This window comes from Muntiacus reevesi, chromosome X (assembly GCF_963930625.1).
Source record: "Muntiacus reevesi chromosome X, mMunRee1.1, whole genome shotgun sequence".
Classification (NCBI taxonomy): Eukaryota; Metazoa; Chordata; class Mammalia; order Artiodactyla; family Cervidae; genus Muntiacus; species Muntiacus reevesi.
In genome coordinates, this window is record NC_089271.1 from 146,911,150 (window position 1) to 146,935,544 (window position 24,395).

The window sequence follows — 24,395 nt, forward strand, 5'->3', positions numbered from 1 at the left end:
TTCCCATATTTTTCTATATTTGCTTCTTTTTGTTCCCCTTCTCTACAAGGATGGTATTTAAAAAAATTCATGCATGTTTAATTGCATTAAATGTAGGGGAAGTGCAGAGAGATTTTCAGGCCCCTCCCACACCCACAGACGCATGCAAGGTTCTGGAACCTACCACATAGGAGACGGGACTTCCAAGGTGCAGGTCCCCAAACACAAAGCCCTGTGCCAAGTAGCCGCAGAAGCTGGGCACCCTGGCCTCAAGTGCTGGGGGTGCCAAGAGGCTGGCCCTGTACCCACCTTCCAACCACCACCCCCCCAGCCAGACAGAGAACTGGCTTGCATCTGGGAGTCAATGCACAGGATTTTATGAATGGTTGCCAATGCCTGTCAACCCCCACCAGGCTGGCGCCCTCAGCTGAGCAAAGGCACCAGCCACCTGCTGGCTGTCAAGAGTGACAACCAGACACAAGCCCTCACACCCAGGGGGCCAGGAGGGACCTGCCCCCTGCCTCCCTCCACGGCGACCTCCCAGAGGGGCCCAAACCAGAGTGGGGAAGGCAGGGAGGAGCTGGAGAGGCCACTTCCTCCTCTCTGCAGAGGGTCACGAGCAGGTATGCTGGACAGGGCCAGAGAGAAGCAAAGGGTTGGGGGCACCCGGCCGGTCTTGCCCTGGGCTGGGGCAGAGCCTGCAGAGGATGAGGTGGGCCTTCAGTGTGACTTGAAGAGTGAGTCCAGGCCCTGGGGATGGGAGGTTGAGGGTGAGGCCGGGGCACCAGGGCCCCGCGAGAAGCCTTTGTTCTTGCCCAGGCGTCCACAGCCTGGAGGCTTTGGGCTGCGAGGCCCGGGGCTCGGGGAGTTGTTGGTGCCCAGTCCAAGGCCCTGACGGAGGGTGGTCTTCCCCAAGAGCTCCTTAAACACAGAGTCCATGGTCTGTGCCACAGCCTGGCAGAGAGGAGAGAAAGGCAGGATGTTGGCACAAGTGGGCCCCACCTGCCCAGCCGGTCCCCTGCCCCCAAAACAGTGACCTGACTCAGGAGTCAGGCCCTCTGACGCTCTGAACTCCTCTGCCCCCTGAAACAAAGTCCTCAGTCACTGCCTCTGTGGACTGCGGTGATTAGCTCAGCCTTCAAATGGGAGCCCCTCGGGCTGGGCCCTGGGTACCCATCCTCTCCCCACTCTCTCCCTGGCAGAGATCACAGCCACCACCCCCTGGCTTGGGGGGCCCCCAGCAGGCCCCGACCTCCCAGGCCAGGGCTCCCCAACAGCCCGCCTGGCCCAGCCTACTGGCCACCTGCCCTGGGGTCTCATGGATGCCCTGCCCCTCACCCCTGGCCCATACTCCCCCGGCCACCTCACATGTGTGTCCCCAATCACCCCTCTGTCCCCGGTGCCCAGACCCCGTCACCAGGCCACACCTGGGTCACGGCGGGCTCTCTTACTCTCTGTCCCCAGGCTCACATTGTCCCCCATGGCTTCTGGCAGTGCCCACCAGGAGCCCATGGAGGGGTGCGCTGGGGCCAGTGGGCACAGAAGGCATCTGGGTGTCTCCCCAGGCTGCACCATACGCCAGGGCCCCATCTGGCACCCGCTCTCTGCCCCCCTGTAAGAACCATGACCCCGCCAGGCTCCCCAGTTCACCACCTCACTCAGCTGCTTTTCCATCTGCCCCTTTCATCTTCTTTGGCTCACAAAGCGCCTGCCATGTTACCACCTGTCACCTAGCCTGGCTCTAGATGCCAGCCTTAAAGCCTGTCCCGTGCACCGTTTCCCACTCAGGAACCAAACATGAGGCCTAAATGTGTGACCGCCCTCCCCCAGGTCTCCCACTACCTTGCCTCCAGGCCGGTCCCTCCCCACCAAGCTCACCCCCTTACCGGCCTGCCCCTCTCAAGGCTGGGCTCAGCCAGTGTGCCTGCGATCAGGAATGTCAGACTTGAACCTCAGGCAGGAAGAGTGGCTCATAGGGGAAGCAGAGAACCCACACCTGGGCAGGTGCACCCCTCTTGCCACATGACCACTCCCAGCGCTCACCTTATCCACCTCCATGTGTCGTTCCGGGGATGCTGGGACCATGCAGGGCCGTCGGTGCCCGGAGTGACTCCCGGGGATGCCAAGAGGGATCTCGGGTGGGGTGCATGGCTCTGGCCTGCAGGGCACAGACAGGGAGCCTAGAGGGGGCCCTGGGGAGGCCCCACGCTCCCGGGCAGGGGCTTCTCCCAGCCTGGGGCACAGGAAAGGGAAAGAAACAGCAAGGCTGGTCCCTGGCCACTCTGCCTCCAGCCTGGGGTGGGCGAGCAAGGCCCAGAAGGGGTCTTCCCCACTCCTGCTCACCTCTGGACAAGCTCCACTACAGGGAGCCCCTCTGAGCTGCTCAGCAGGTCCCCGCTGGGCAGCAGCCCCTGGCCCACCGCAAACTTCTCCACTCTGAGAATGGAAAGACAAGACACTTGGAATGCTCACTCTGGGTTTGGGGTCTGCAAGGCAGAAGGCACGGTGCAGGCCAGCAGTCAGCAAGGCACAGCCTGGGACCGCAGGACCTGGGACTCTGTGTACGGGAAGGATTGGAAACCCGGGGGTGGAGGGGGGGCTAGAAGGAGAGCCTCCAAACTCACCCCGTGGGTAGAGTGATATACTTGTGGGGGATGAGCCCCCGTGCCCCCGCGTGCTCGCCCCGCCACCAGTCGCCCGAGGCCCGCTCGTGTAGCCGCAAGACGTCCCCACGCTGGAAGGTCAGCTCCTGGGCCGTGCGGCCCGTGTAGGCAAAGCAAGCCACGGCCTCCACAACACCCTCCAGGTCTGGGAGGAGAGGAGATGTAAGTGAGGTGGGGTGGGGGTGGCATAGAGGCCCTGGCCAGGGACCTGGTGGGGCTGTCCTTCCCCACCCTCACCCTCCTCCTGGGCTGAGGTCCCTGGCTCCAGCTCCAACTCGTTGTCCCCCGTCGGGCCCTCCAACTGGGCATCCCTGTAGTCCAGAGAAGAGCGAGGTGGCTGAGCGTCCTCAGGGCGCCCCCTGTGGCCAGCCTCTCTCTCCTGGCGGCGCCAAGAGCCTACCCCAAGCAGCTGGCAGAAGGCGGGGCCATGCACTTCTCATAGATGGGGCCAGGCAGCTGGGCTGGGGCCGGGAAGACCCGTACAGGCTGGATGATGAGGGTCTGCACCAGCTGGTTGACACGGCCCTGCAAAGCCACGGGGTCCTGCCCAGCAGGGACCGGCAGCAGTGTCGGCCCGAAGCACACGGCCAGGTTGTAGGGGTCCATCATGTTCTCGTCGCTGTACTGGGCCAGGCTGAGGATACAGGCAGGTCACAGGCACGGAGCTCCTGGCTCAGCATCCCCACTCCTCCAACTGGGCTGCCCCTGAGCTCCCCCCCGACCCCCAGAAGCACTCACTGGTTGAGGAAGGTGAAGAGGTACCGCAAGACCACCAGCACGGGTCCGGGCAGCCGGGACAGGAGGCCAGCTACGTGCTCCACCCGCTCGGCCACAGCCTCCAGCTCTGCAAACAAGGCCATCACCCCAGGGAGAAGCCATGAGCCCGGGCAAGGTGGCCACTAGGGAGTAAGGAGCCCCCCACCCCCACCCCACCCCCAGGCCCCTGGCTCACCCGCAGAAGCCAGCAGCTCTCCAAACAGGTCTGGCGGGAATATGGGGGGCTGCAAGCTCCGGAAGTAAAGTTTCAGCACACCTGCCACCGAGTCCAGGTCATGGGCGGTGCAGCCCTCCACCAGTGGGTCCTCTCCTGGGAGGGAGCGAGGAGCAAGGCTCATGACATCGGCTCTCCCAGCACCCCCACCCCCTGCCCAACCTTGCCCATCCCCACCTCTCTCAAAAGCATCACGGATCTCCGAGATCCGGGGCTGGGCACCTGACACCCGGAAGATGCCCTCATGCTGCAGGCCTGTGGGAGGATAGAAAACTGGTGTGCACCAAGCCTCCTTTCCAGCCCCGCCCCTCCAATCTTGGTTGGGGGTGGGGGGGAAGGCCAGGGGCAGAAGGGTCCAGATCTCACTCACCATTGAGGTTAATGAAGCGGACACAGCTCTCCACCACCAGGGGCACGGGCTGGCCTGAACTCTGCGGACAAAGACAAAGAGAGTGCCCTCCACAGTGGGTATGACACAGCCCACCTTGTCACTCACTCATTTTTATTTTGTTTTAATGCATTCCACAGTCACCACCAAGGCCAGGGAGATGTACGCCCGGTTGGGGGGGCGGGTTTCTGATCCCTGGTGCCGTGCCTGACATTTTATCTGTTTCCTGCTACAGAGTGGAAATACCACCCACCTCTCTCTGCTGACCTCGAATCAAGCAACATCATGAACCTTGGGTTTGTTCACTTCAATAACCTGCTGACTCTTCTGAACAGTGAGAGACTGAATCACATCACTGCAAACAATAGTGTTCTTTTCTGATCTCTGGTGCTTTCCTGACTTCCCTCCCTAGCGAGCATCCCAGAAGAGGGGCTTGCGGGTACCCATGCTCCTGGTAAGTCCTCAGCTCTTGGTAACTCGTTCAGGCCCACAGGGGCCCCAGGGCTGGAGGCACGGCTGAAGCAGGGAGGGGCCTGCACTCGGTTGAAGGGAAAGGCAAGTACCTGGATAAACTTCTCCATGTCTCCCCCGAAGAGTTTCTGGTTATACTGGGAGCTGGGGCGGGGGGCGCGGCTCTTCTGGAGTTTTCTCTGTGTGTACTGGGTCCTGTGGCAGTGAACAGGAGCTGCCTCTGAGGGGAGCGGACCTGGACACTAGGCTGCTCAGACCCCCCCAGCCCAGCCTAACTGGACATTGGGGCTCGCAAGTTATTCCAGAACCCTCTGGGCAAAATAAGTAGAAAACTAAGGACACCGAGGAACAAAGGAGGTGGGGATACCACGGGTCCTCAGGACAAACTGGCCCCTCTCGAAGGACTCACCAAGTCACCTCCCGGTCTTCCTTGTCACCTGGCAAGGAGAAAGGGTTGGTGTGCCTCTTGGGCCAGGAGGTTTCTCAGCGCATGGCAGAGGAACGGGGCAGCCTACAGGTGAGGGCGGCCACAGGACAAAGGGCAGAATAGGGGCCGGGACCCTGGCTGGCTTCCTTCCTGCGTGCCCAGCACACTCTCTGGCCAGGAAGAAGCCGCAGGAGGAGAGCCACACTGTGGCTGGGCTGCTCCCGGCCCTGGGGGTGGCGAGGCAAGGGGGCCCACCTCTCTGGATGGCGTCCTGCAGTTTCTCATGCTTGGCCTGCAGCTTGGCAAGGATACTCCGTCCACTCAGGTACTCGTGGAGTTTCTGCCAAGCCCCCGGAAGAGCCCAAGGCTTTAGTCCTGGCCCCGGCCCTCCCTGGCCCCCACTGCCCACCTGCCCTCCCGGTCCAGCACCACCTCCCCACCGTGATGTAGAAGGTCTCGGTCTCCTGCTGTTGGCCCCGCCGCCGGCCCGCCTGCCGAGCCCCTGGGTCCGAGCTGGTGGACTTGAGGGACTCGGTGGATGGACTGGCCTGGAAGGAGTCGAGCATATCTCCGTCTTCTGACGCCACCACCTCCAGCAGGGCCTGCAGTGTGGCCTTCAGTGTCTTGTTCACCTTGGGAGGGGATGGTACCCGGGCAGGAAGAAATGGGGGACAGGCGAAGAACAGGGAGGTCGAGTCAGAAGGAAGGAGAAGGGGAGGTCACGGCCATCCAGCTCCATGTGTCCAGGTCCCTATCCCCACCCTGGGGCCAGGCCACCCCGTACCTCCTCTGTCTCGATGGTCTGGCGGTCCAGGCGGCTCTGGATATTCTGGGCTCTGGGCAGAATCTCATCTCGCAACTCCATCTCAACCTGGATCTCAGCAACCTGCAGGGTGCAGCATCAGGTAGGGGGGGTTAGGGCTGCACTTGAGACACTAGGGTGGGCTGTGTAGCAGGCACAGAGGTTTCTGGGACTGATTTTTGCTGCCTTGGGGGCCACTGCAGAGGGTCACCAGCCTTGACACCTGGTCCAGCCAGATCTGAAGCATGGACCCCTTCCAAGAGGAAGGTGGCGTACACTCATGAGCACTGAGACTTATGCACGGATGTCCTTGCAGCACTGCTCGTAATAGCCCAAAGGTGGAAGCACCCCAAGTGTCCAGCAGCTGATGGGTGAATAAGCAAAGGGTGGTGTCTCTATAGAGTGGAATATTATTCAGCAGTAAAAGGGAGAAAATTCTCATACACGTTTCAACATGGGTGAACCCTGAGGACATTATACTCAGTGAAATAAGCCTTCTGTAAAAAAAACAAAACAAAACAAACAAACAAACAAACGGGACAAATAGTATAAGATTCTACTTATATGAGGTGCCTAGAGCAGTCAAGTTCATAGAGACAGAAAATCAGATGGTGGGGGCCCTGGGCTAGGGCAGGGCGAATGGGGAGTTAAAATGTCTAACAGGGACAGAGTTTCTATTAGCGAAGATGGAAAACGTTGGGGGAATGGCTGGTGGGGGTGGCTGCCCAACCATGTGAAGGTCCAAACGGTAAATCCCATGTATGTTTGCCCACAATTATAAAATTTCTATCCAGGCTCTAGGAAACGCTGACATGAGAAGACCCACCGCCCTCAAGCCCACATAACAGGCAGATCACGAGAAATTGACTCTTTGGAAAGGATAAATCAGAGGCTAGCCCTGATGAGCAGGCACAGCAGCCACCGCCATCTGTGTCTCGGTGTGGACCTGTCAGACATAAGGGACGTCACAGAGCATCAGCATCACACAAAGCCACTCTCTGGCCATGGCGGCTGAAGATAAAAACAATATCACCTCATCAGCACGTCTGAGCACGGACCAGAACAAGAACTTTGTCCAAGCCACAAAAATGACCAAACCTCCTGCTGGCCTGGCTAGCATGCCAGGCATTTCCCTCCTTGCTAATGACCACTCTAGCTTCCTTCTACCCACCTCCACCCCGTCTTCTTGAGAAGATTTATTAAGACACAGAATCAGAGTCACCCCTGCCTCCTGACAGCATCCAAGCGAGAGCCGAGCCCCTCCCCCAAGTCCTTGAAGTTCTTTCCAGCAGCTGAGACACCTCCAGTTCCCCGTGCTGAAGGCGAGCATCACAGAACATTCCAACTCCCTACCCAGCCATCCTGTGGGGAAAGCCACTGTTGACAAGCTCTTCTCACACACACCAAATACCTAATCCATCTCTCAGTGCCTCCTGGGAATAGGAACTGACAGCCAAGAACTGGCAGCAATTTGAGAGAAAGCTCTAAAGTAGAAGACATAAAAAAAAAAAAGAAGACATAGGGACTTCCCTGGTGGTCCAGTGATTAAGATTTTGCCTTCCAATGCACAGGATGCAGGTTCGATCCCTGGTCAGGGTGCTAAGATCCCACATGCCTCAAGGTCAACAAACAAAATACAAAACAGAAGCAATACTCTAACAAATTCCATAAAGACTTTAAAAATGGTTCACAAAAAAAATTTTTTAAATAAAGTGGAAGACAGAGATCAACGCAAGCAAACAGAAAAAAATGTAAGGGACATGGGAATACCAAGAAACACGATAAACATTTCAGAAAAATTTGAGAATATACTGTATCCATGAAACAAGAACAAAGGGCTATTTTAAATAAGAACATGTAAAACAAACCAAAACTGTTAAAAAAAAAACTTATCAAAGTAAATTTTTAAGAAAAATTAAAAAGGGGTGGGCAGAGATAAGTCAAAAAGATCTCTAAGAGAACAGAATTAAAAGGTATAGTGATGGGACTTCCCTGGTGACCCAGTGGCTAAGAATCTGCCTTCCAATGCAGAGGATTTGGGTTCAATCTCTGGTCTGGGAACTAAGATCTCACACGTATGCTGTGCACCACAGTGTTGAGTCCTCATGCTCTGGAGTCCACATGCCACAAGTAGAGAAAGATCTTTCATGCCACAACTAAAGACACAATGCAGCCAAATAAATAAAATTTTTAAATATACCTAAATAGTATTAATAAACATAAAAGGTGCAGTGATGAGAAATAGGAAAGATAAAAGATAACGAAATTAGACAACCCATGAGGTTCAATATCCAATTACAAGAATTCTTGAAAGCAAGCACAAAGAAAATTAAGGGACAGGAATTACCAAAGGAACAATATGAGCTCAAAACCTTAAGACTTAAGTTTCTGTACTGACAAAGTCCACGGATGGCCCAGCACCATGAAGGCAAAAGGATCCCCAAGGCATATCATTATAAAATTGTACATGAGGGGAAGGGACTATCCTAAAAACTTCAACGGGAAAAATTACAGGTGACAGACAACAGTGCAGAAATCAGAATGGCGGCTGAACTTCTCACCCACAATACTACTGAAAGCTTGAAGGGATACTTTGAACAGTCCAAAAAGAAAATGCTTTTCAACCTTGACTTCTACCCCCAGGTAAACTACCAACCAATTTCAAGAACAGAATACAGGCAGTTTTTTTCTGACAGTCTAAGTCAGGAAAGTACGGGGGAAGATCTCCGTGCAAACAAGGTAATAAACCAAAACAGAGAAAGACACACAATCTGGGATGCAGAGAGTCTAAAGCAGGGATGCTCAGGACAACAGGGAAAGAAAGGTCCTGGACTGTGCCGGCCTAGAAGTCAATTGAGGCCTACAAGCTGGGACTGCATGGCTCCATAGCAGGGCTCTGAAGAGAAGAGATTGCCTGGTGTGGTGGAGACAGATGGTGATGTGGGCTGGAGTCCTAATCGTCCATGGAAGGGGATCATAGGGCCTCTGGCAAGTTGCAAAGCACAAGCAGCACCTGATGCATTGTCTGCAGCAGCAGCAGCAGCAGCTAGAAGACTGGGAAGTGGCTGCATCTGGGGAGTGGGAATCAGGAACAGGAAGGGTGGGTCAGAGAAGGGCAGTTTGCCCTTGAACGCCTTGAGTAACGTTTGACTTTATCAGATATGACTTTGGTCAAAATACAAATGAAATAAGCAAAAAAAGAAAAAGGTCAGTGGAACCCCAGTCCATGCACAATCCAGTGTAATCCCAGTCCATGCTCATGAGGATAAACTGGTAAAGGAGAGTACAGCTCAGAGATGCATAAAAAGATGCCCTAGTGAGGAATTCCCTGGAGGTCCACTGCAGGGGGCACAGGTTCTATCCCTGGTGGGGGAACTAGGGTCCCCCATGCCACACGGTGCAGCCAAAAACGAAGATGCCTAGTTATATGCTAGTGTTTGCATGGTTTCTTTCTCTTCCAAGTTTGCATTGTGAAATATCTAAAGCACACAGAACCACCAAAAGAACAGTGTACGGGCAGCTGTCTACCACCAACCAGCCGGCCTCAAAATTGCTGTCATCCTAGCTATGTTTGCCCTCGTGGGAGGGGAGGCGCTGTGTTCACTGGCTGTACCGCAGAAGTGGGTTAGGGAGGTCTGCTAGTTACAATGCAAGTGCAGAAACTCCAGAGCCCCATTTGCCTTGAGGCCACTGCACGAGGGTCTGAGAAGTAAGTGGCATTCAGGAGGTTTGAGGTCTTGGCAAAGGGAAGGAAATCCATTCCACTCAGCTACCACCACAGTGAAGATCAGAACACAAAAAGCCATTTTCCTGAAGGCTGGGCAGAGACCCTCACCTCATCCCCTTCGTGGGGCTGGTAGTCGAAACGTAGCGGGGGACAGAAGGCGACAGCGTGCACCTCCAGCACCTTGGCCTTGTCACCTATGGGATCCAGGGCATCCACAGCCTCCTCCAGGCTGCCCAGGCCCTGCATCTGGGAGGCCTGGATGCGGCTCTCTGCAGCCGTGTAGCTCCGGAGCACTTGGCCTAGGGCCAGGTGGAATCCTGTGTCACAACACTGGGGGACGAGCGAGGACACGGCTTGGGAGGGCTCGGGGCGCAGATGCCCAGCCTCCCCTGGCACCCTCCCTATACCCCGCACTCACATCCATCAGGTCCATGACGTCCCGCAGGTAGTAGTTGCTGACGGCGGCATTGACACTGGCCAGGCTTAGTAGGTACTCATTGCGAGCCTTTGTGCACTTGAGTTTGTGCTCCAAGAACTTGGCGTGACGCTGCTCAGGATCACATGAGCCCCCGGGTCATCCACGTGGCCGAATGCCCCAGCCCTGCCTTCTACGTACCCCCCACCCTCGACACACTCTCCCCACCCCTCCCTTCCCCATTCGGACAGCTCCCCCACTATCCCACCGGGCCCCTCAAACTATATAGCCCAGAAGTTGAAAGGTTCTTCATTCCTAAACCCTGACAGCCTCCACTTCCCCATCCTTCCTTCGGGGACCATCTCGAACACGCGTCCTCCCCACTGATCACTCAGCCCCCCATCCAACGTGTCTCCTCACTCCTCTATCTCCCAGCACTGTGTGAGGCGAGAATGGGTGGGAGGCAGGACCCCCAGGCTTGGGATTGCTCTTTGGCCAGCTGGGTTTGCAGGGAGGGGGGAATGCAGACTGTCCTGGGTCTAGAGACTGTTCTCCTGCCCCCTGTGTCTACCAACTGAGCCCAGGGAGCCCCCTCGCAGCCCCCCTCAGAGCCAGCCCTGCTTTCCTGACCCACACACCACCTCCCTACAAGGCCCAGTGAGGGTTGAGGACATGAAAAGACAAAGGCCAGGAGCCAGAGCCTCTGGATACAGACAGGTGCCCCCCAGGTCCACCTTCTCCACCAGCCGCCCTCCCTTCTTGATGGAGCCCTTGCGGAGTGGCCCGGACTCGGTGCTGGTGGTGGCGGCGGTAGCACTTCGGCCTGCCCGCTTCTCCTCCTGCCGCTCGGCTTCGCGGAGTTTGGCCTCAGCACTCAGGCTCTCCGTGTGGTAGACCTGATAGGTTTTCTTGGCCTGCAAGGAGGCCCAAGGCCAGGCAGCCCTGTTCAAGGCCGTGGCCACAGCCAGCCCACCCCATCCTCCTCCCAGCCTGTCTCGGACTCAGGCCTTGAGCATTTGGTCCAAGTACTCAGCGCCCAGGGCAGGGAGAGAGGGCCCAGCTTTCGATCCCCGAAACCCAGGTCTCTCCCAGGCACCTGATCCTCCTCCCTGAGCCTGGCCCAGGGAGAGGTGAGGTGACAGCCTCCCTGTGATCACGGGCTCTCACCATCTGAAGCTCTGACACCACCTCCAGGAGCTCCTCTTGCAGCTGTTGCTCCAGATCCTTACTCTGGGGAGAAGGCGAGCTGAGTGCCACCCTGCTCCAGGGCAATACCCACGTCCATCCCGCCAGTCCTCAGCTCAGCACTCCAGGCTCCCACCAGCTCCCCCCAGCCTCCAGGGCCTTCCCGTCCCTGACACTTGGGCTTTGAGCACCCACGGGCTGCCCTCGCTGGATCCTGGGGTCTACCCGCCTCCCGGGCCCAGGGCAGAAGTCTTGCCTTCTTGACCAGGCGCCCCACATCCTCGGCAATGTAGCTCAGGCGCTGGGCCAGGGGCCCGCCCAGCACCTCACTGAGGGCCGTGCTCTCTCGGCTCTGTTGCCGTGTCTGCTGCAACAACACGGCCCAGCAGTGCAAGGGCGAAAGCAGGGACGGCTCCTTCCTGGGGGTGGGGGGGGTGGAGGTGGGGGCTCAGACCAACCAGGAGTGGGCCTCGGGCTTGGCCATCCCAGCTGCTCGGCCCCAGGACCCACCGGAAGCTCTGGTGCTCCCGACTGCCGCCCCCGAGGCGGCCTCCACGGCCGGAGAAGCGCTCCACCAGCTTGTCGAGGCCCCGCGAGTACTCAAGCTCAACCTCGGCACGGCGCCTCATGAACTCAGCCAGCTCCTGCAACAGCTCTCGCCGCAGCTCGCCCTGCAGCTCCAAGCAGCGCAGTTGCTCACCCAGCTGCCAGCGCATCTCTGCAGGGCGGGAGGGCAGCTCAGGCCGGGGCTGTGGGCCCCCTGAGTCTGGGGAGGTGATGCTGGCCCCGTGGGGAGAGGGGCCAGTTCCAGGCTTGGCAGTCTGGCTGGGCTCCGGGTGGGCCTGAGGAAACGGACCTCCAAGCGGAAGCTAAGGGGAACCAGCCAGGTGGGCCAGGACCCGAGGAACAGAAAGGCCGTTCCCGGGACCATGGGCCAGGGCTGAGAGGGAGTGGGGTCCATCCTTGCCAGACACCAGTCACGTGGCCTTCTCATGATTCCCTGCTTCCCAGAAAGCCTCCAGTGGCTTCCCCTGCCACTTCCGGCCCCTGGGGTGCCCAGGACTCCAGGCAGGGCAGCCTCCTTGACAAACACATGGACACATGGGGCTGCACAGGGCTGGGGCGGCCATGGCACTCTTGCCAAACTTGCCGTGAACTTGTGGCCTCAGGGGCTGGAAACCCAGCCCTCGCCCCCAGGAGAAAGGGTGGCCCCACCACAGGGGCCAGGCTGGCCAGTGGGGGCTGACCAGTGACAGGACTGAGGCAACGGGGCTGATTTCTGTTCCCAGTACCAACTCCCGATGACCAACCTCCAGGGCACCCTAATACCACCTCTCGGCAGAGAGCCACACCCAGGGTCCCCACACTGCTGGCTTGTGACACCTTATCGCTGGCTTGATTTGGCAATGCCGCTTTCCCCACACAGACCCAAAGCAAAGAACCGCCTCAATGAGAATGACGAGCTTAAGTAAGCCACTGGTAAGCCCTGGGCATCCCAGGGACAGAAGCCCTGTATCTTGGCTTCTGGCAAATGGGTCACTCCTGTACTAACAGCTGTCCAGATGCCGGGCGGGGGAGGGGCATTAACTGATGTCTTCATTCAGCAGCATGTTGCTTATACACTCAGTGGGTCTAGACTCGGAGACACACTTCCTGCCCTCCTGGAGCTGGGATGGGAACAGTGTGGGTGTGGGGGGGGACAGCAGGGGAACAAGGGGTGACAACACAGAGCGGGAGGTGGTGGCAGGGAGGGGTTCTTTTAGAGGAAGGTGGTCAGGAACAAGCAGCTTGGAACACAAGAGCTGAAGGAAGTGACAGAGGGCAGTGGAGACATCCGGGGGAAGAATGTTCAGGCAGACGGCAGTGTGAAGGCTGTTGCAGGCAGCATGGCTGAAGAGAGCCACGCCAGTGGGGGGCGGCAGGGGGAAGACAGCAAGGGAGAGAGCAGCCACAGCAGTGGAGCTATAGGGTCCTGCTTTGCTCTCAGGGCCCACACGGGCTGCCGTGAAGAGCCTGGGCAGGGATCAGGTGACAAAGGAAAAGTGCCCAGCCCCAGCGGCCACCAGTGCACCCATCTAAGCAATAGAAAATTGGGGGTTTCAACCAGGAGTCAGAATGAGAGGAGGCAGGAAGCAGCAGGACCCAGGGTGGCTGTGGATAAGGACTCGGTACTGGTACACTTGGGACTTCTGTTCCATCAGTGCCATCCCAGGGGGGTCTGTGGGGCCTGCAGCAGCCTCCATGGGTCCTGCCTGCCCAGCACTCCCATCTCCTCTGATTTCCCATTGGAGAAGGTCCCTTTCCTACTCTCAGTCCCTGGGTCCATCTCCTTGGCTCCAGGCACCCCAGATGTGGCCCCTTCACCCCCCTCCACCGCTGGGACTAGCTCAGTGAAAGGCCCAAGGGCCACCAAGCCCATGCTTTCACTGCAAACACTGAATGGGAGCACTCTCTTTCCACAGAAGAGTCAAGCTGGGTTAATGGAAGCCTAGGGGGGTGGGACTGCTTCCTGATGCTGAAACCAATGCCGTCTCCTTACACTGTCTGAGGCCTGGTCCCATGGGCCGACCGGAGTGGGCTCTCAGCCACCTGCGATCATGAGACTCTTCACTGAATCACAGTAACATTTTTTCGGATAAAAGTCAATTTCACTTCATTCCAAGAAAGAGCTAAGATGTCCTGGCTTGCTTTGCTGTCCACTGGCTTCTGCTTACCCTCCTGGAACAACAGTTCCCTGGGGACCTATCACAAGTGAGTAGTGCTCAACAGGCCAGCACAGCCAAGTGTTCATTTCTTCTTCAGTGCAACCAAGACTTGGTTGAGATCCAGCAGACCTGGTGTCAAGCAGACGTGATTCGGCAGGGTCTGAGCACAGCTGGCACCTACCTAAATCCCCAGGCTCTAGGCCGCAGCAGCATCCAGCTCTCATATCTTAGCTGAGGTGTACTCATCAGGGAACCCTTCCGGATCTCCCCATAAACTAGGTCTAGCCCTCTTCCCATCCACTTTCTGGACATCTGAGCTTTTTCTTTACAGTGGTTTTCATCATAATTGAAACAAGTTGTGTGATAAGTTGTTTACTATATGTCTCCTCCACTGTGAGCCATATGAGAGCAAGGATGGCTTCTCGTGTGCTCCTTGCTGTATCTTCAGGGCCTGGCAGAGAACTGATGCGTACAAAACATCTGTCAAAAGGATGGAATCCATGTCTGCTTGCATTGCTGAGCCGGGACTGGGCCCCAACAACACTTCCTGTGAGTGAGGCATTCAGTCTCACTTCTGCTGACAAGCAAAGCAGAAAAGACAGCCTCCCAAACCATGACTGTGCTGACCTTTCAGAATTTCGAGTGTCGAGATACTGATCCTCTTTTTGTAGCATAGTAGGAAGTTTCTTTGGTGGGGGCTGGAGGGCGGAGGAGATGGGAAACAGAAGCTCAAGTCATTAGACGCCCACAGCAGGCGAGGAACATCTAAAGATAGCCTTGCTCAAGGCCCAATCTTTTCGGTGTGAATGAACTGGCACATATCTGCTGATTGAAGGGTTTCCAAAGTCCTTCATCTTCATGACGTTTGGGGGATACAGGCTGGGATGGCTCTCTCCATCTGAGGGATGATGCAGCAAGGCCTGGAGAGCGGGCTTGCCATGAACAGTCACATTGAGCTGGGTCTGGACAGCAGCCCACCTTTACCAGATGGGAAGGACTTGCACACGCTTTAGTGCAATTTGCTTGCATCGCAGAATTACATTGGACTTTCCACCTCTGGACTGGAAGAACATTCGAGGTTCATTTCCTTACACCTCCTAGGACCTATGGTGCTGTGTGACCACGAGCACGCTCTGAGCTGCGTCTCCTTCGTCAGTAAAATCAAGTGACTGAGACACCAGGAAACTGCTGGTGCTTGGATGTGGCTTTCTTCCCTTTGCAAGAGCCACCACACCCTGAATAAGACCCGGAGACAAGCTGTCGACTAAGTTTGCAAGGCTCATTTGCATGCGATTTGCACAGAGTGTTTATCAGAACCCAAAGAGGTTTGCTCTGCAGTCCACTTTCGCTGTGCCAGCTGGACCCAGAGACAGTGGCCTTCAACTCAGAGCCACCTCAGAGCCCAAAGAAGGGCAATCGGGACTGGGTTACAGGACTGGAGTGGTCTTAGGGTAAAGCCATCACTAATTCACCCACTGAAGCCCCCGGACACCCCTACCCAGCCCCCTTCAGCAAAGTTAAGGTGTTCCACTTTCTGGTGGCTAGAACGCCACTTTTTGAGGGCCAACAGGAGGTCCCCCTTTCCTCCTCGGGCTCCTGAGGGGCAGGGAGAACCTAGGAGAGCAGAGCCACCAGGGCAGGAATGGAGGGAAGGAGGAAGGAAGCGGGACCAGTGGCGGTTGAGGCCAAAGGGGTGTGAGGAGGCAGGCAGGGGGCTTGGGTTCCCTCCCTCAGCCCACTCCGGAGGTTGTTGGGGGTGGGCTGAGAGTCCCGGGCCAGCGGCCAGCACATTGCAGGCTCTCCCATGACCTTTGGGGTCTCCGCGGGGAAACGGGCCAGGAGCACCCAACGCCCTCTCACCTTTGACCTGTGCCTCATAGTCAGCCTGCGGCCCTCGCTCTCGGCGTAGCTTCCCGTGCGTAGCCATGGTCGCCTGGCGGCCGCGCTGTCAAACCCAGCTGCTCCCACGAGGCCGTGAGCGGGCCAGGCGCGGGGACCCGCGGGCCCTGGCAGCCAGCACCCTGCGCCAGCCCCGCCCCGTCCCGCCCCGCCCCGTCCCGTCCCGTCCCGTCCCCAACGTGGCTCCTGGGGCGGGGAGCCCTGGGCCTGGCACTGCCCACGAGGGTCTCGGCCTGGTGTGGTTCTCACTGCGGCTAGACCTTGCTTCCCCCGCCCCCCCGCCCCCCGGACACACGGGGCATGCCCTCGGGCAGCCTTGTGCCCCAGGTTCGGCTGCTAAGCAGCCAGGGTGGCTGTGAGAGCCCCAAGGTGCCTGACAAGCTGGCATCCTCTGGCTGCCACTCCCTCCCAGACTCCAGAGGGCTTTGTGGTCCCCGTTGCCAGACTGCACCCCTCACATCATGGCCATTAGTCATCAGTGCCAGTGTGCAGAGACACCATAAACTGCTCCTGACCACTGGGCTCCCATGGGTTAGCTGCCTTCCCCAGACCCCCAGGACATTCAATGGGGCCCACCCTTCCCAACACTAGGAGAGCCAAGGGGGAAGGAAGGTCAGCAGGGGAGACCAGAACCTGCCCTTGGTCCCTCCAGGCCACATGGTGGGGTGGGGGCAGGGGCAGAGGGTAGGGCTAGGCTAAGGTTCCCCTTCTGTTTAGCCCCATAGAGAGGAACCAGCCTTGTTTCCCCATAGGTGGTTACCACTTCCTGCTACCGGAAGACACTCTTCTGTCTCCTTTCCCCTGCATCTCACACCTGCTCTATCTTAGGCCTGGGGGGCTGGGGAAGGGTAGCTCTCTTCCTGAACCTTCAGAACAGGGCTTTACTGAGCCTGGGGGGCAGCTTGGAGCTTCTCTTATCTAGGGATGCTTCACATCTCTCTAGCAACTCAAAGTCAGAGGGCAACAGTGTTTCTCTGGTATACTAAGGCAGGATGCAGTCAGCAAGTGACACAGCGGAGTAGACAACCGTGTTAGAGAAATCCCTGGGCTACACAGATGGTGACAAGGGTAGCAGAAGTATTTAGGTTTTGGGGTGGTGCCCAGGGAAGGGGAGCCTGTGGGCACTTGTGCAAGGGGTCCAGGGATGTGTTTGCATGGACTTCAAAGTCAGGCTCTGTGCAGATGTGGGCACACATGACCCTGACCTGCAGCTCTGCAAGGGAGGAGACTGCACTGGTACTTCCTGGCTTTCAACGTGCACAGTTCTCTTGCCCAGAATGGGAAAACATACCTTCTCAGCTCCCTGCCTCCCACCCCCAGTGTCTAGGCCCTTCTCTAAGGTGCAGTGTGTGCACCAGGGACTGGGGCTTTTGGGCCTGGGAGCTGGATGAAACACATCTTGCCCCTTCCCCTCTATCTGAGCCCTGACTGGTCCCCCGAAGTTCCTCCCCCATTCAGCAGAGCCAGGCACAGGGCTCAAGCCCGCAAGAAACGGCTGCTGAACTGGCCTCGGCCCCTACTCTCCTTCTGTCCTTTTGCTTTATCACTCCAGAAATATTCACGTGATGCCCCATTCAGCCACTGGTGTAAAATTTTGAGTCACTAGTACTGGCCAAACGCTTCTCTGGCATTTAAGGCCGTACTGCCCGCTCTATCCTCAGCTCTATTGTTCCACTTCAGAGGATCTAAACTGCTCAGAAGGGCAGGACCACATCCGTGCAGGACCAGATCTGCTAAACCGGTTGGCGAGTGAATACTTGCTCCGGGAGGAGGCGGGGTCAGGTCTGCTACGCGGAGAATGGACCAGAGGGAGATGAGATCGGTGGCGAGGCTGTTAACAGGTGCCTACGTCAGGTTGTGCACCTCGGTGTATAGGCTCATGCCAGGGAAAACTTCCCTGGAACCCACCCACAGTCCCACGGCTAGAGGGCAGGCATTCCTGCTTTTCCACCCCCAGCCTTCCGGCCTCAGGTGGGCACGATGGCCCTGAAGCGACCGCTCCAGAGGCGAGTCCTGCAGAGGCGGAGGAAGTGCTGGGCCCCAAGGGTCACCCGGGCCTGCGGCTTCCCCTCTTTGCCCTCTGCCCTCGCCGCAGCTCCCGCCTCCGCTCAGGAAACCCGACCGCCTAGGGGCGGCCGAGCCTCAACCGGCCCACCTGGGCCGCAGGGGACGGGGGGTGGGGGTAGAGCGCGGGTCGGACGAGGGAGGAAGGAGAGGCCCGCAAGGGGCCGTGGGAGCCTCTGCCGGCTCCCGCCCGCCTGCGCTGGGGCGCGGCCGAGGTAATGCGCATGCTCCGCCGCTCGCCCCGCCCCGCCCTCCGCGCGGAGCCCGGCCCAGCCGCCGCTGGACCAATCAGAGCCTGGGAACGAAGCCGGCTCCGTAGGCGAATCGAAAGGGATTGATGCCTGGCGCGAAAGGCGGAGCGAGGCAGAAATTTGAGTCCATCAGAACACGGCCTCCCTCCCTCTCGCCCGCCCAGGAGCCGGCAGCGGCGCACAGGCCCGCGCAGGCGCGTTTTCCAATTCCCGACCCGCCCACTGGTCTCCGCTTACCAGGCGGCCTGTTGATCACGTGGCAGGCGCCAGCCAGAGAGAGACAGGAGCTCCAACCTCTGGTAGCGAATTATTCAGCGTAGCAGGAGAGCAGTGTGCCATCTGCGGTAGCAGGGGCATAAGGTAGTGACAGGTAAGGAGTGTTGAGCTCCGCTGGGAGGTGGGCGGCCCAGGCAGCCCGCCCAGGGAGGAGGGGCAGCAAACAATGGTGCTGCAGCCAGAGGGAATAGCAGGGATGAAAGGTACTGGAGCAAATTTTAGGCTTCTATTCTGCATGAATGGAGAAGGCAATGGCACCCCACTACAGTACTCTTGCCTGGAAAATCCCATGGACGGAGGAGCCTGGTGGGCTGCAGTCCGTGGGGTCGCGAAGAGTCGGACTGAGCGACTTCATTTTCACTTTTCACTTTCATGCATTGGAGAAGGAAATGGCAACCCACTCCAGTGTTCTTGCCTGGAGAATCCCAGGGACTGGGGAGCCTGGTGGGCTGCCATCTATGGGGTCGCACAGAGTCAGACACGACTGAAGCGACTTAACAGCAGCAGCAGCAGCAGCATTCTGCATGAAATGACATGATGTTATTTGTCAAAACCCAGAGTGTACAATGCAGAAGGAAATGTAAACCCTGAACTATAGTTATAATGTATCAGTATTGGGTCAAATGTAAGAATACAGAATGTTATTAATAATAAAGTAATTAGCCTCCAATTAAAAAGATAAAAGAAAGGTCAAAATGTTATTAATAGTGGAAACTGGAAAGGGGGGGGGCGTGCATCCACAGAAACCCTGTACTATCTGCTCACCTCTGTGAATATAAAACCGTTAGGAAGGAGATTCAAGGGGTATCACAGTGATCAAACACACAAAATTGGCAGACCTTTTAGTTTGCAGGGGAGGGAGGAATCAAGGACACTTGCCAGGGCTTGGGGAACTGGGGAGCTGGTTGGGTCACTACTGAGATGGTAGATAAGGTCAATGCGCAGCAGAACTCCCACATCTGGAGCCTGGCAGGGCAGCAGCACAGCAAGGCTCAGAAGGCTTCCAGAACTCCAGGGTCTCTTTCCCCCACCCTCCCAGACCCAAAGATGGCTCCAAGCCATCAGACCTCTCCAAAGCCCTGACAAAGCTCTTCCCTTCTAGGAGGGCTTGCAGGACACACTGTGCCAAAAGGCTGTGAGGTCCACATCCAGAGGAACACAAGAGCCAGAGCGGGGCATCCACACACCACCCAAAAGGTGCACACTCGCACACGTGAACTCCCCAAGGCCACTGGGTGAAGTTTATTGTGAAACCTCTTGCGGTGAGGATGGGATGGGCAGGCCAGGACAGGGAGGGGAGCAGGTTCGGGCTCTAGGAAGCCGAGTCAGAGGCCTCTGAGCTGTCCTTGACGTCGGTGCTCTCTGTGGTCTCGCTGACCTCGCTGAGGTCCTTGCTGTCACCACCGCTGTCCTCCGCAACCAGGCCCTTTTCCTCACGACAGGCCTCCCCTGAGCTCGGAAGCGAGTTGCCCTTGCCTTCCACCTTGTTCTCGATGGAGCCCAGCACCACATGCCTGCCCTTCTCCTTCAGCTCCAGGTGCCGCCTCAGCTGCCACCGGAAGCCCGGGAGAGGCGGGAGGAAGGAGACAGGGCCTAAGTCTCTAGACCACGAGGGTCTGCTCCCACTGCCTGTTTCTGGTCCCTTGCTTGGGGGGGGGGCAGGCAGGGCAGGAAACACAGGACTGCGTTGGGAGACCCAGGGCTAGTCCCGGCAACTGCCCCCTCTGGGCCTGTTTCCTCTTCAGTGAAGTGGAGGTGTTCATATGCCCTCACGCGGCTGCTGTGGAGCCCTCTGAATGATCCTGGCCCCTGTGGAGCCTTGGGCAGAACCCTGACTGTCTCCTCAGCCTTGGAGCCGGCCGCAGCCATCCCCAGCCCTGCGCCTCAGCACGTCCAGATGCCTCCCCACTGTCCTGTCACAGCGGCCTCTGGGCAGGACAGGCCTCCTCCTCAGAAAATGGAGCCTTGGCCCAATGACAGCCTTCTTTAAAGCCCCGCCAAGGTCTGGCTCCCCACCTGTCAGCTGAGGTGAAGAGGACCAGGACACCTCCAACTCCCTCAGGCCACCCCGCTCAGCCTGCTTGGGGCCGGCGGCCTTGGCCCCACCGGACTCACCTCATCGGCCATCTGGGTAAGGTCCCGCTTCATGGCGTATGCATCTTCCCCGTCAGCGTAGTATTTGGGCTCCACTTCGCTGATCCTGGGGGCGGGGGCGAGGGGTGGAGAGGAGGAGAAACCAAGTTGGGGGCAATTCTCCTCCACCCTCTGTTGCCATCTGCCAGTGGGACAGGGTGTCAGTGCCCCCCCCCAAAGCCCCTTTGGAGACGTTTCTGACGTGGCCTTCCGTCTGCTTTCTCCAACAGTAAGCTGGACTCCCTCCCACCCCTGGCATCCTGCCACCACCCCTCATCCCTAACCTGGCTCCCAAGGATCTGTGTCTGTGGTTTCCTGGGAACCGTCGCCCCTGAATGTGGCAATACCCTCCCCCTCTTTGTCCAGTTCCCTGTCACTTCCTGGGCATGCATGGCTGGCTGCCTCCCATGCCAAGCAGTTGGAAATGGGGGGGGGGGGTGCTGTGGCCTCTGTTCTTGGTGTTCCTGGATGGCCCAGAAAGGCCCTGCCAGCCTTCAGACCCGGGAACTGTCAACCAGCAGGGGCGTCTGCACCCAGGTCAAAGATCCTCAGATGCCCAGCCTGTAGGTCCTTCCCTTCCTTAAGCAAGCTGAAGCTAAGGCTGTCTCAGTGGGCTCTCCACAAACAGCCCATCCCAGCGGCTTTCACCACAACGCCCTGGGCAGGGCAGTTCCTGGCCAGGCTCTCTGTGTCCTGTGCTGGGCACACTGAGCGGACTGCTCTCGCCCACTAGGACACCCAGGGCTCTAGACCCCTCTGCTGCACCCTTCCTGCACCAATGTGCTTTGGTTTACCCTTTCTTCTGGTTCTGCTGAGATGCTTCTAGGTGCCTGGTCACTTTCAGTCCTGTTCCTGTCCTGGGTCCTTGTCTCTACTTCTGAACGCCTTCACCATGCTGCCCTTCACCTGGCCCCCACCAACAGCAGGTAGTCGTCTTCTGCCCAGCAAGAAACACTAAATGTCCTCTAGACCCACAACACGTCTCGAGCAGACGGTGGCAGGTAGGTGTCACTGTCTCCAAGTGGAGGCCACAGCCTGTCCCTAGCTCCAGCTGCCGCCCACCCTCATGCCTAGAAGGTAGCTCAGCCCATCTCAGCCACCTGGGCAAGTCAGACCTGGGGACTGTCCCATTCCCATTAGAAACATCTAGATCTACTTACTGAAAGTTGAGCGTGTTGGAATAGAGGTGCAGAGCTGCCCGGTTACTGTAGGGGAACAAGGCAGTGCTGAGCTCTACAGATCAGGCCAGACAGGGACAGCACATCCAGGTCCTGCCCCTCCTCCCAGCCCCCCTCCCCACGAATTCCATCTCCCAGTCTTCTCCAAAAGCCAAGGCTGCCCAGGACCCGTATCAAGACAGTAGCCCCCACGCCCCTTCCTTTGGCCCCGGCTTCCACCTCTTCCGGACATGCAGGGAGACATATTTGGCATTGAAGTTCTCGATCATGGCTCGGGAGGCCTGGTCCATCAGCTTTTGAGCCAGACCAAGACGCCGGTGGGAACGCTTCACAGCCTGGGGGCAGAAAAGTGGGACCTCAGAGGTGGCTCCAACTAACTTCCACGCCCACCAGAGCCTGGTGGGGGGTGGTCCTACGCACCAGCGAGGTGATATGTCCATGGGGCACATCGTCTGGGTCTTCTTCCCTAGAGCAAGAAGAAAGAGAGGCTAGGAGCAAACCCCACAGTGCCCCCGGACCCAGGGTAGGGGAGAGAGTCAGGGCTCTCCAGACCCCAGGCAGCAGACAAAAGACAAGTGCAGTATCAATGGAACACTATTCAGTGCTAAAAAGAAGGGAGTTATCAAGCCAGGAAAAGACATGGAGGAAACTTCAATACAAAAGACTGAGAGGCAGTCTGAAATGGCTATACTGTATGTTGAGGTACGTGCGCAGTCAGTCGTGTCTGACTCTTTGTGACCCCATGGACAGTAGCCCACCAGGCTCCTTTGTCCATGGAGATTCTCCAGGCAAGAGTACTGGAGTGGGTTGCCATTTCCTCCTCCAGGGGATCTTCCCCACCAAGGGATCGAACCTGTGTCTCCTGCAGTGGCAGGCAGATTCTTTACCACTGAGCCACCTGGGAAGCCCACACACTGTATGATTCTAGTCGTGGGATGTTCTGGAAAAGGCAAAACTATGGAGATAGTAAAGAGATCAGTGGTTCCCTGGGGAGAGAGGAGGGATGAACAGGTGGCGTACGGAAAACTCCACAGGCAGTGAGACTACTCTGTGTGATACTATAGAAGTGAACACATGTTGTTATACATTTGTCCATATGACTCCAAGGATGAAACTTACTGTGAACTATGGACTTTAATAACGATGTAGCAATATTGTAACAGATGTACAAGGAGATATTAGTAAGAGAGGCAACCAGGGAAGACAGGGGAGGAGTTATGTGAGAGGGGTGTATATCTTGCACTCACATTTCCTCTAAAGCTCAAACTGAAGAACAGTCTATTCATTTCAAAAAGAAAAAAAAAAATCCAACCCAGGCAGCCTCCATCAGACATATGCATATGTCAGTGTCCCTCCTCCCCCACCCGCAGGTCAGGCGCCAGTCTTGTCTCTCTGTCCCTGATGACTCACATTTTGGCCAGGACGTACCCCACGATCTTCCCATTCTCGTCCTCGGCGATGTACGAGAGCTAGAAGACAGGAGGAAAAAGGAGGCAGAAAACAAGTTTCTATCAGAGCTGGAGGAGCCCTTAGCAGACACCTGGTCAAACCGCCTGTCTCTTGCCCTGGCCATGATGGACAGCAGCCCAGGGTGGAGTTCAGTGACAGCTCCTGACCTCCAGGCAAGGTGGCCTTGTTTTCCCATACCACACGGTGCCCCTTGTTCTTAACCGGGAAGAAGTGGGCAGACAGTTGGTAATTCTGCTTCTAGGTTGGCCCTGTTCATCTCCCGTCTTCAGGCACCTCCTTTCCACCCCCAGCCACCCCAGCTGAAGCCAACCCTCAGGGCCTCCTTCACCCAGGCGTCCCCGCACTGGACTCTTCATGTTCTCAGCCAACCCAGGGTGGGAATTCCCTGGCCTCCTTGACCCAGTCCCCAAATTCAACAGCCACCCCACCTGGGGCCAGGAGAGGCCATGGTAGAAATAGTATTTCATCTGGTAGTTCTCAGGCAGGCACAGGAGGTTGCAGTGTTGCATGTTCATCAGGTCCTCTGGCTGCAAGGGAGGGCAATGGAATGCGGTCAGGCCTGGGGCTGCACTAAGTAGGCCTCGGTTCTGTTGGAGCCCTGGTTCTGTTGGAGCCCTGCTCGCTGTCTACTTACCGGCCCCCCACCCCCAGCCCCAGATCTGGGCGGGAGCTGGGGCTATCTGTCTCTGCATAGGCCTGGCCCAGGGCCGCCGGGCAAAAACTTGACGGTTCCAGGAACGACGTGAGCGCCAGGAAGCTCCCCAACACCACCCCACGGAGCCCTGACATCCCCGAAAGAAGGGGTTCGCAACCTCGGCCTTGAACCCCTGGCCTCATCTGTGGGGAGGGCCAACCCCATGGGAACGGTGGTCTTTACTGTTTTGTGCCAGGCGGCCGCAGGCGCTCCAGGCGGCCGGCCCTGGGGCTCGGCTGGGCCCCTCAGGAGCATGCGCACGCGGCCACCAGGCCCCGCTCCCACGCGGCGCGGACCGTCTCCGGACCCGGCCCCTCACCCTCGCATTGCGGATGTTCATAACGGCGGCGAGGCTCGCGGCTCCCAGCGGGTCGTGAACGCGCAGTCAGCTGCCGCCACGCTCCGGAGCGACACCGGGGCTGCCAGGCCACGGCTAGGGCTGGAGCTAGGTCCCGGATCGCGGGGGCGGCGGCGGAAGAGGCGGTGCGCGCCTGGCCCGGCCACCGGCCGGAAGTGGCGCGCTGTCGGACCCACCCTCCTGGGTGTTTGGCCAATGCGCAGGGAGCTCCAAGAGCAGGGCGGGGCGTCTATGCGGGGCGGGCCAATGGCCGGGCGAGCCCCGGCGCGGGGCGGGCCTCTTGTCAAGGTGGGAGGTTCCAGAGCTCCGGGTGGGTCAC

The 24,395-nt window shown here is 58.0% G+C and overlaps 2 protein-coding genes across 3 annotated transcripts; both read right to left on the minus strand.

Moving 5' to 3' along the window:
* Positions 1-8: 8 nt before the first annotated feature.
* ARHGAP4 (Rho GTPase activating protein 4) lies at positions 9-15,777 on the minus strand. The gene is made up of 22 exons (XM_065916325.1): positions 15,614-15,777; positions 11,559-11,766; positions 11,305-11,467; positions 11,031-11,093; positions 10,598-10,777; positions 9,867-9,995; positions 9,557-9,778; positions 5,704-5,805; positions 5,360-5,551; positions 5,175-5,259; positions 4,902-4,929; positions 4,585-4,687; positions 4,004-4,064; positions 3,811-3,888; positions 3,595-3,729; positions 3,381-3,486; positions 3,043-3,276; positions 2,880-2,953; positions 2,604-2,787; positions 2,323-2,415; positions 2,023-2,137; positions 9-933 (listed from the first exon to the last, which is right to left on the minus strand). The coding sequence occupies exons 1-22, from the start codon at positions 15,678-15,680 to the stop codon at positions 700-702; spliced, it is 2,856 nt and encodes a 951-aa protein (XP_065772397.1). The 5' UTR covers positions 15,681-15,777; the 3' UTR covers positions 9-699.
* A 2,450-nt stretch (positions 15,778-18,227) lies between these two features.
* On the minus strand, positions 18,228-24,220 carry NAA10 (N-alpha-acetyltransferase 10, NatA catalytic subunit). 2 transcript variants are annotated; one of them, XR_010660387.1, is made up of 9 exons: positions 24,038-24,220; positions 23,453-23,551; positions 22,965-23,023; positions 21,975-22,020; positions 21,774-21,889; positions 21,537-21,581; positions 20,359-20,443; positions 18,521-18,763; positions 18,228-18,306 (listed from the first exon to the last, which is right to left on the minus strand). XR_010660387.1 is itself a non-coding variant. In XM_065915059.1 (8 exons), exons 1-8 carry the CDS (start codon positions 24,056-24,058, stop codon positions 19,556-19,558), a joined length of 708 nt encoding a protein of 235 aa, XP_065771131.1. In that variant the 5' UTR covers positions 24,059-24,220; the 3' UTR covers positions 19,463-19,555. The 2 variants fall into 2 exon arrangements, 1 of the variants encoding a protein (XP_065771131.1); XM_065915059.1 differs by lacking the exons at positions 18,228-18,306; positions 18,521-18,763 and adding an exon at positions 19,463-19,792.
* Between the last annotated feature and the right edge of the window lie 175 nt (positions 24,221-24,395).